At 40.1% G+C, this 11,055-nt stretch overlaps 1 protein-coding gene across 2 annotated transcripts in view; it reads right to left on the bottom strand.

Annotated features, from left to right (window-relative positions):
- Window positions 1-395: 395 nt before the first annotated feature.
- LOC103769347 (RAC-gamma serine/threonine-protein kinase) overlaps window positions 396-11,055 on the bottom strand; it is a 133,913-nt gene continuing 123,253 nt past the window's right edge. The window contains exons 12-13 of one of the 2 annotated variants that reach the window (XM_008936534.1): window positions 3,246-3,348; window positions 396-635 (exon numbers count right to left, since the gene is read on the bottom strand). In XM_008936534.1, the coding sequence (XP_008934782.1) occupies window positions 550-635; window positions 3,246-3,348 (189 nt within the window). In that variant the 3' untranslated portion in view covers window positions 396-549. The remainder of the gene's footprint in view (window positions 636-3,245; window positions 3,349-11,055) is intronic. The other variant, XM_008936535.1, reaches the window with a different exon arrangement.

Here is an 11,055-nt window from a genome sequence, read left to right as displayed (position 1 = left end):
CCAGATGTTAATGACAGAGATCTGCTTCAAGTAATGATATGCCTAACAAAAACTTTGCATATGTACATCACCACCCCTACGTTTCCTCGTTCTAACCAGCACAAACAGATGCCAGAAAATATATTAGACTAGTCTTTTTCGACTAATTACAATTTTGATTCATCTTCGGAAAGAAAATAAGCTGGACCATCACATTTTTTGTTTAGCCTCCACCGTGATGAAAAATAGATGACTACTTGTGCACAAAGCGTACAATGCTGAAGTCAAGTCATCTACCTTCAAAGAAACTGTTAGTAACTTCTTGACGTTGCTATTATACTGAGACTGTGGGCAGCAGCAACAGCAGGAGAGCGTAGTAAGAGAAAAACTCTCATTTCATGCAAAACCAAAACAGATTTTAGGTAGGTTTGGGAAAGAAACTTGTTCAATTTGGAACGGTCTCTGAAAGTGCCCCTGCTATCTTAAATAGTATCTAGTACTTGTGGTGATGTTCAGGAATCATTTTCAGTGATTAACCTAAGATGACAGTGAAGCAGCAGAACAAAGAAGTTATTCTCGTCCACTTGCAGAGTAGGAAAACTGGGGGAAATGCGGCCGCCTCTCATTGTCCATGCAGTCCATACCATCCTCGTCATCTGCATTAAGGGAGGAGTTAAGAACATCATCAGACGTGCAATAAAATCTCATTATCCACCCGATACGCAGCACATTTCTCGGGGTTGGACGCTGAAGTTAAATGCTCATGTTAAAGTAAGACTTCAGTCACGTAAGCTCATGCTCACGCGGTGGAGCGATGCTCACTGAAAGGACATCCTCTCAGGGTGGGAGGGTGGGGTGCTTTGTTCGCTTTATTATGACTATCATCGCCCGAGAACATCAATCATTGCTACCTGTCCTAGGCTGACCAAAACATGGCAGCGCATCCAGCTCCTGGTAGCACAGGAGCCGGCCGATGATTGAAGCAGCCAGTTCTCATCCTTTCTTGAGCTGAGTTCAGGAAATTATAACCTCGTTGTAGATACGTTTAAGTGTTCCTCTGTTTTGAAGGGAATTATAAGGAAAAACAGCTACCAAATGAACAATTCATGCAGGTTCTATGTGTTTCAATTCTTACAAATTATCTTTTAGTAAACTGTTTATTTTTACAGTATTTACTGGGATCAGAGGAAGCATGGACTACGCCAAGTTCATAAATATTTTTATTTATGTAATTCCTGCATTGCCAAAGGAAACCAGGCACCAGATGTTGCCCAACTCTGAGAATTTGGATCTAGATTCTCACATGGACTTTTTAATAGCACTTATCCTTAAAGACTCCTACTGAAACTGTTATTCTAACAATGCGTTTACGTGCAGCCTTTCAGAATTATGCATCTTTTGTGTCTTCACATATTCTACATATGAAAACTGGAATTAATGCAACTTTGACCAACTGCTATGATTGGGCGGCTTGCCTTCAACAATGCCTCTCAGTTCTGTGACTTCAAATAGAATCTCCCTTTTACACTGTAAAATTAAGTTAATGAACAGAGCTTGTCTGGTTTGTTATCAGCTTGATCACAGTAGATACAAGATATAGTTTCAACAGTCACTCAGTGTGATTTGTAGAATTTTTGCTATCTAAATACCTGGCCTAAAACATTATCAAAATTATTTCTGTAACTATCAGTTCTGTATAGAACTCATAATAAACTGTTAATAAATAAAATAATAAAACAATAAACTATTCTGTAACTATACTATATACAATTACTTGTAGATTTCAAAAGAAAAACTGTTGCAATACAATTACTGCAGCCTGAGGTGAGGCAGCTGGGAGGACTTCCTACCTCAGCAGCTAATCTCTGCACTGCTGCTGGGTGTCACCCCCCGTTTTAGTGTTTGTATGATTGGGGTGGGGCCGCAGCCCATGCTGAGTTCCATGCTGCAGCAGCCAGGCCACCACCAGAGGCCAAGATGGTATTTTAGGTCAGTAGGTTGACTCCCCACATTGGTAGTGATCACCTGCTCTGCATTCAACAAATACACAGCTGCAGTCTTGGTGGGATACACGTATTTTGTACTGCTTCAGCCATCGACAGATAAACAGCCATTCTCATTGCCTATCTTTCTGATATTGAATCAACTCCACATTAATCCAAATTTTAGCAGAATTTGTTCAAATTAAAAATACGAACAAATTCTTATCAAGATAGATGGGAGAAGAAAGGGTTATTTATTTTCACAGCAGAAAGACTTAAGAATCACTTAAATGAATGTGTTCAAACACTAAAAATGCAAAATCCAGAAAATATTCCAGATCCCTACACCAACAGAAAACTGCAGCTAAACCTGGGAATCCTAAGCACCAAAAAATGAGCTAGTTCTATGAAAGGGTAATCAACCTTAACTATAGTTTTTATTGCCTGTCTTTATGATCCTCCTTCCCCATTCTCCAATTAAATAATTCAATAAATCTTACTTAGAAAGGAAATTCATTCAAGAACTCAGCAGCAAGATTTTAACTGCTCTGGCTTCATAAGTAACTCTGTTAAGCCCTAGCTTGGCTGATCAGATCATGATTCTGGCGTGTATAGCAGGAGATGACAAAAATAGAGACTGTGGCAAAATTCATTCACTCCAACGAAGAAACTGTGCAAGGCCCAGTGCAGCAGTTACATCTATATTCATATGTTACTTAAGAGCTCTGCTGAAGCACAGGACTTGATAGGAAGTTTCATTTTCAAGTAACTGACATCTACACAACAGACACCCACTTGTCTCTGGCAGCATTTTTTTTCTCTTAGTCTTCAAAGTATTTTCAAATATGCCTAACTCACTGAACCCACTGGAAGCCACTAGCAGTGTCCTCATGCTTGAAGAACAGTCCATGTTCCAAGTCGCTTGTTGAACTGGGAACCTGACTGCCAACCAGCAAACATTTGAGCTGCTGTTTTCTCTTATATAAAGGGAAGAAAAAAGAAAAAACAAACCCCCAAAACTTCAAACAACGAAAACAAAAACAAAACCACACCAAAAATGCCCCCCAAAACCAAGCCAGAGTGATGTAATGTTCTCAGCTCTATAATTACTCCTTCTTTAAAAGAACACTGTCATTGAGACTCATTTCGTGCACTTCTGTGTGAAGGTCTTTATTAATAACAGCAAGAAAAGCTTCTTCATTCGAACAGAAAAAAAAATTCCATAGTGCTTTATTACAAACTGATTATCTTTAAGTTATGCATAATAACTTAATTCTGACTTACATTTTTCAGGCGGTGTTATTGTAATAGTCTGAGCTGTGAATTCTTCATCAAAATACCTGGTGTCTGTCTCAGATGTCACTTGAGGTTTAAAAGGAGGTACAAGCTGAAAGGGACCAAGAAAAAAAAAAAAAAAAAAAATTACTACAATTGAAAGCAGCCAACTAACTACCAGGAAATCAAATTCTTTTTCTCTACACCCCAGATCAAATGAGTAGGTCTGTGGAGAGGCAGATGAGTCTCTAACTTCTACTAAGACATTACAGTCAATCCCAAAAACGGTAGTTCAGAATCTAGCTAATAGCACAACGCGGCTAATTTCCAAGTATCACTCTCACATGACTTGCAGACAAATTGAGCTGCATAAAGATAATTACCTAGAAACTCTTCAGGCTGTTCTAATTACCCACACAGATATCAGGCAAAGGCATCTCCAGGTACTTCACCCAAACAGGGTGGTATAAACAGCAAAGGCAAAAAGGACTACACAGAGAGCATAGAATGCACAATGCATTGGGTTTTTGGCAGGATTGAGGCCTACGTCTGACCTTACCTTTAGAAGAAATTATGTGAATGTAAAAATATCTTTTATATTTGATAAAAGGCCAGTTCATGCTTACGTGAGTTGCTGGACCTAATCCTGCCCACTACTTTCACAGTGCAGTGCAGTATTTCCCAGCACCAAATCACTGGTACTCACTCACAGCTCACTGGCAGGACTCCTTGCCTCTCTTTTGAACCAGCTTTGCTATCCACCTTCTCCTCCAGAAGCAGGCCAAAGATTTTAACTGGAAGGTATACTCCTTATGGAATGTCACGCTGCATGCTGCCAGCCCAAAGCGGTACAGCAGTTTAGTGTGGATGATGTTACAAAAGGGAGGGGGAGTTGACAATGTTTTGGTTTGTACCTTGAAGCCCTTTGGTGTCACCTCCTCACACACACTTTACAACACGCACCCTGACGATAGTTTATCAATTTCCCTTTCTATGTAACAGGTAACTTCATGGGTCAGTGACGTCACCAGATTTTGCCTGTGGTTTTCACTAGGTTCACGTTACCTCTCTCCTCAACTCCAGAACACAAACAACTAATTTGTTTAGTTTTTAGGAAAAGAAGCAGAACTGCCTTTTAAATCCTCTCCCCTCACCAAGTTCAGTGCATGAGACAATCATGGTACATGATGTACACTGTAAAAACTTCTTTTTGATGATAGTTTTTTACAATAGTATGAGTCACTGTTATTTTACTAATGTTCCACACACAAGACTTTTTTTTTTTTTTTAAAGCTAGGAGAGATCTATATGAACTAGTATTAGAAGCAGCTCTGAAGAGAGCTGTGCAGAGAAGAACATTCTGTCTCGGAGAAGAACATTCTCAGATAATTTTCTGTCAGAGAAGAACATTCAAAAAGTAAAAAACCCACCACACTCTACTGAAGGCCAAGTGGCCACCACTGCACATTCTTTTAACAGACAGTTGCACAGTTCTCAGCAACTGAAGTAAAAACATCAGATAAATTCAGCATGGGGGAAAAAAAATCCATTAGATAGCAGGTTTACAATTTTACTACTTCCCCAACTAGGATAATTTTTCCAGATCAGAAAATGTCATTTCACATGAATTAAAACTTTTCATATGAAAATACAAGCTTAAGACAAATTTCCTTCTTTCTCAAGTCAAAATTTCAAATACAACAATTTCTTTCCAATGGTGCAATACACATTTCCATCAGAGCAAACCACTCTTGCTATGACATAAGCCAGAGATCTTTCATGCTACAACTATTACTTGAAGAGCAGAAAACACTCAGTCTGCATTCTTTAACAACTGTGATTTAGGGCACTTAATGGAACACAAAAGAAAAGGCAGAGTAAGATCATGATATATCAATATATGGATCTGCAACTAGAGGGGAAAAAGATAATGCATCAGATGACAAATTTCTTCCTCAAAAAGTTACTAGCTAATTACTGGTTTACTCAGGGGGTTATTTTCCTTTTTTTTTTTTTTTTTTTTCCTGTCCATTGAAATGACCAGGCCCTACAACAACTTTAGATCATCCCCTTGTTCTCTCCATCTATCTGAAAAAGTAATGGTTATGAAAATAGTTCAAAAATTTCATTTTAGGAAGAAAAGCCTAAATGACACTTAAAGAACAAATAATTATATTTTCAGTCAGGTATGAGAAGCACCATTGAAACAAAATTCATCAGTCACGGATGATGGAAGGAAGCTGGTGCTCCAATCTGATGCTCAGTAGCTGGGCTTAACAGAACACTGCTTATCAGTATTGCCCAGTAAGTCAGCTGATGAAACTTCCATTAATGGCAGAAGTTCAGCTGTCTGGAGAAGCGAAACAACTAAAACACGAGGAACTCCAGGCTGTAAGCAGAAGGGAGGAACCCTATGCAAATTTATGCCACTGGTGGTGTAGCATTCATCCATTTTACAGCAGTACTTTTCATTCCCTGGACATTAAAAGCAGTTGGAAACTTCAGTGACCGCAAAAACAAACTGTGCAATCGTGTGGCTCTCCACAACAGCTTGTTCTGATATTTATACAACCTATACCCTCATATACACCAACCATCCCCTACAACCTATGGAAAAGAGGAAACGGTAGCTGAGATGAACACACACAGACACAGCTCAACAGAGAGCAGCAGGAAGTTTGCTTAATTCTTTCCACACACTTTGTTTCCTTCCCTCACAGCATCATTTCCACCAGCACAGCTGTGAGGACAGCCAGAACTGGGGATCACTCCTTTCAGTCTCCTCTACCCCACCTACACCAAACCCACTGTAGCTAAAAATCTCATGGACACCTCATTCCAGATCCCTGATCTGCCACCAAAGGTACACCTCCCTCTCCCCCAAGTAAATTCTTTCTCTGACCTTCATATCATTGTTGGGATACTTGCAAGACCCACTCCCAGTTCTAATGAGAGCACCTCTGAAATAATTCTTGCAAAGAAACGAGGAACTAGCACACAGAGCTCGGGCATCACCTCCAGAAGAAAATGAGAGAAATGCAGTAAGAAATCCTTTACTAACAGCCTTTCAGGCAAAGCAGAAGCACAGAGTATGGTACAAGTGACACACACAAGTGTACACAGAGGGACACGGTGCTTCAACACCAGGAGACTAGGAAAAGAACCATTCAAGACAGATTTTGTAAGCCATGTCACCAACGTGCCAGGCCTCGCTACAAAAAAATTGGCAATCGTCTTTCTGGAGGGATGCCACCTTTGTTCATTAACTGTCAGATTTTATTTAAAAACAGAAAGTAAAATCTCCACAGATTTCAGCTGTAATGAAACCGTCAGAAAGACAAATAAGGTGCAACTGCTGCAAAAATAACCTCTTATAGTGACACAGAGCCTTAATAAGAACTCAGAAGCTTCTTCGTACGTCCCAAGGGAGACTGAAGCTGAGGTTTAATGACAAACAACAGAACACCCACAATTAACTACAGCTCTGATGATCATACAACATGAAGATGCCACTCTACAGGCGGCGGTGTTTCATGTTTGTTGCCACAAGGAAACAGGATCAGGCTGCTATGGCCACAGCTTTTCCCCACTTCTGACCTGAGAAGTCAGGAAGTCTAAGAGTAATGTGAGAACTGCCAGGCACACCCAGCAACCTGTGTCCAAAAGGAATAAGAGGAGCTTTTGTAAAGCACGGGCCTTGTCAGTCTGTGAGAGGATCTCACTGCTCAGTCCTGACTGCCAAGCTTCAGTGTGGGGCAATTTTCCTCCTCTAGCAGCCTGTGCAAACTCAGGCAGAACACGCTCGAACCAGAGAAGAGGCTGCACCTCCAGCACCTGACAATTTACTTTAAGGACCAGAAATACAGACTTCCTGCATTTATACATTACACACAAACGTATATATAGGTAAGAATGTGTGTGTGCAAATAGAGAAATAAAAGTCTAAGTGTGAGTCTAAGTGTGAGTTAAGCAACTATAGGAGTTGATGTCCAAGACAAAAATCCAATTTCACACCCATCTGTCAAGTTGAATCTGCCCTGGCCATTTCCAAGGCTTGATGTTAGAAACGACAGCAGAAGTAATATCAAACTCTTACTGTCTTTATTATCTCCAGTGAATGGCATTTCCATTTGGCATCTGTCGAGAGCAGCATGTGAGAAACACCACTGTTCTTCCATAGTTCAAGACCTGGGAAACCTGCCACCCATCCCTCAGGGGAAGGAAAGGGGCTGGTACACAGAGATGAACAAACAGGCTCTACCCTACACCTTGAGTTTTCTCACACTTACTGAAAAACTACACAAATACTTCAGTACGAGAGAAAATATGTAATGCTATTTGCTGAAAGACAATCTGCTAGGAATCATTTGTCTTGGAGTTGTATAGGAAGTGGCTGAAGCTACTTCAAAGTAATTGTGATTCACTTCAGATGCCAAATCAAAACTATAATGCTTAAGAACGTTGATCTGATCTTCCTTCTCCTTTTAAAGGGAATTTTCCTTCCAATGAACTCAAAATTAACACTCCTGTAAGAGTCTCACACACCAACAGACTGCAGCTGAGCAGTGCTCCATGATAAAGTGTGAAAGGGATAAGAGGAGCAGCTATACACCACCCCCAATGAACTGTTAATTTAAATAAACTAGGTAACCAGATTATAATCTCAAAACTCCCAAACACACTAATTCTTTATGTCTCACATAAATAGTGAAGACTGAGCACTGTTTTTCAATTTCAAGTTTTACACACAAGAATTATTTGAATCTTACTTATGGTTCAACTTCAGTATGACAGTCCAAGTTGTCCAATTAAAAAAAAAACAAATCACTGCCACATCCCAACATACATGCATGCCTCTTATTTATGAATACATTACCATGTATCTGATGAATTCTGATTTTGTCACAGCATATGTATTTTGAAAATTTATTATAAAAATAACTACAAACCAGATTATTTCAATTATGACTTGTATTGTTATCATAGGCTGTATTTCAACAATTTCCATCTAGCTCATTGTTCAAGTCTGACATGTCAAAAACTGTGTCAAATGTTACAGTTCTTTCTGATTATGAAATGTAATTTATTATGGTTAATTAGGTGATCATTATATGATGTCCAGAAATCAAACTTCCATCTACTTTAAACTTTCCTGAAGAACCAAAACTAGAAAGTTGTTTCTTTCAAGAATCAAACAGAAGAGACAAAATAACAAAATCAGAATGTGGGGAAAAAAAATTATATGTGAGAAAAGAATGAGGTCACACCACTGAAATACACCTTTGTATCTCATCACAAGCATGCTCAGCTGGAAGTGTTCAAAACATGTCACAATTCACATACTTTTCAATGCAAAAAAAAATAATTTGTATTAACAAGCTAGCTAACTTACTAAACGACATTCCAGGTAATTGTCACATACTGAAATTCATTAACTTACAAAATATCACAGTAAAACATTTTAAAAGGATATTAGCAAAACTTGCCTCAAAATTTCATATTTCTCTGATGCATATATGTTAGTATGTGTTCCCTTATTTATATATCCTTTAAGCTCCCAAAGTAAATGTTTGGGGACTCTAAAAAACATGCAGAGACACTAATAACATAAAACCTTACTTTCGACATTAGATTATCCACAACTGCATTTTAACTGAAAATATGTAAGTCCTTTAAAACACTTATTTTCCTTTCCTGACAATAACTTTCTGTCCCTTTTCTGATATTAGCTCAGTGACCAAAGGAAACAGGAGCTGATGAGATTATGCAATCTGTCACTCTGTATGTCCCTCCCTAATAGATTTCCAAAGGCTGGGCAAGCACACCATGACGGAGAAAAGACTGGGAACACAGACACTGCCCACGCCATTACCTAGTCTAGTTTAGGGAACCAAAGAGAGGCATCTGTGTCCATCATCCCCAGACTGGAGCTTCCACTGAGGGAAAGACAGCACCGTGTTGAGCTCAGCGCCAGGCAGCCAGCACTCGTCCAGGGACTGGTCCACCACCAGAGTTTCCCCAGAAGCGGGCAGCCCGCCGCCCAGCCAGCAGCGGCAGCACGGCCAGGAGCCGAGAACACCCCACGGACCCCGCTAGGACACCACACGAGGTGGTCGGTGGCCAGGGAGGAGGAAGAGCTGGGATTCCAGTGGTGGAATGACAGACAAGTCCACAGGAAGGCAGGCTGCAGGAGGGGGCTTGCCCGTAGTGGTGGTAATCAACCACAAGGTCTGCCCATATAGTTTAAAGTATCGCTGGCAACGCAAGGAACAGATCAGGCTTGGTTAGCAGCTTTCTGATCTTTTTACTGCTTTGCATGGCAACAACACAAAAGCAAGTAACGAGGGTCTTTTCTACAGGCTTTGTTGCATTGCAGATAATTGTACAAAAATAGTGTGACTTAAATAGCAATGGCCTAAAACAGATGCTGGTATTTTCCTATTTCCCTCCTGCCCTTTCCCTTAAAATCTGATACGCAAAAGCACTTAACCATGTATTTAAGATTATAGTTATGTTCCAGATTTTACCAAGCCTGAACCCAGGGCTTCAACCATGGGATTTCATCATCTGCTGTTGTTGTGGCTTAAGTAAAAAGAAAAGGTATTCACAGCTGAAGGGCTAGAACAGCTTCTTGCAGCTGTCAGACCTCATGCTGAACGTCGCTGCCCGCACGCTGAGATAGATGCCTTTGCAAGTGCTGTGCCCGCAGCTGAGCCAGGCACCCCAGCTTTAGGCATGACTGCCACCTGCCCCTGCTCCCTTCCCAGCACGAACACACACATTGGTTAGCACTCCCTAATACGCTTCAGGAACAATTGGAGGCATTATCAGAATTAGGAGATGTATGCATCTCAGCTCAAATTCTCGCATGGTTTCTTTCCTCTTTCATCCACATTACATGTGGGAAGAAACCCAGGCTTCCCTAAAAGGTGTGGATCTCCTTTGCCACGAGGCCACCTGTGTGCTACAAGCTGCAAGTCTGGAGACATACCCAAATTTCTACCTTTAAATTAACGCCCATGTGGTTTTTGTTTGGTGAAAGACCCTAGACAGAACATCTGACAAGAGTATTTCAGCAAGCCAAATAAAAATATGCTAAAACAATTCTTAAATAAGTAACAGAGAAATTTCAAAAAGCTTCCTGATTCTAGCTAAAAATAAAACAAATATTTTATTTAGAAGTATATAGGCTTTTGAAGTCTTCAGAGTTTGCCAAACTATTCAATTTCTCATACTCAGGCACAGAGAGAAAGCTCATCAGGACTGAGATGATCACAGGAAGAACCTGGCACAGGCTGCTCTCTTTCATATGCCCTCATGGTTTTTCTGCCAAAAATAGAAATATCTGATCACAAACGCTAACTACTATACATTTTTCATTTAAAGGCAACGACCTTCTCCACTCCAGTGTGCCATACAACACGTTATTAACATTGTGTAGTACCAAATTATTTTAACTAGTTAGCAGTATCGGAGAGCTAATAACTTCATTTGACCATTCAGATCCATTTGACCTGACAGAGCTACTTGTTTTTGCAGGGAATACTCAAAGTTTACAGATACAGAATTCTGTCTGTAATCACACCAGTAAAGCGATAACCTAGTAGGTACAGAGATGTACTTAATCTCTAGTAAAAATTATAAAATCAGTGGCACAGGAGCATAATGTGCACACGTACAAAACTATCCCCCAGCAACTATTTGGAATATATGTGGTTTTTTTTGCTTCCATTACTCTGAATGTGAACTTCAGTTCTTTCATTTCTAACAGAAATATGCTTCTGAAATGCTGCCAGGAAATTACAGTTTCATGGTGCAT

The sequence above is a fragment of the Merops nubicus genome, unplaced genomic scaffold (assembly GCF_000691845.1).
Source record: "Merops nubicus isolate BGI_N331 unplaced genomic scaffold, ASM69184v1 scaffold11183, whole genome shotgun sequence".
NCBI lineage: Eukaryota > Metazoa > Chordata > Aves > Coraciiformes > Meropidae > Merops > Merops nubicus.
This window is presented reverse-complemented; position numbering and strand designations above follow the sequence as displayed.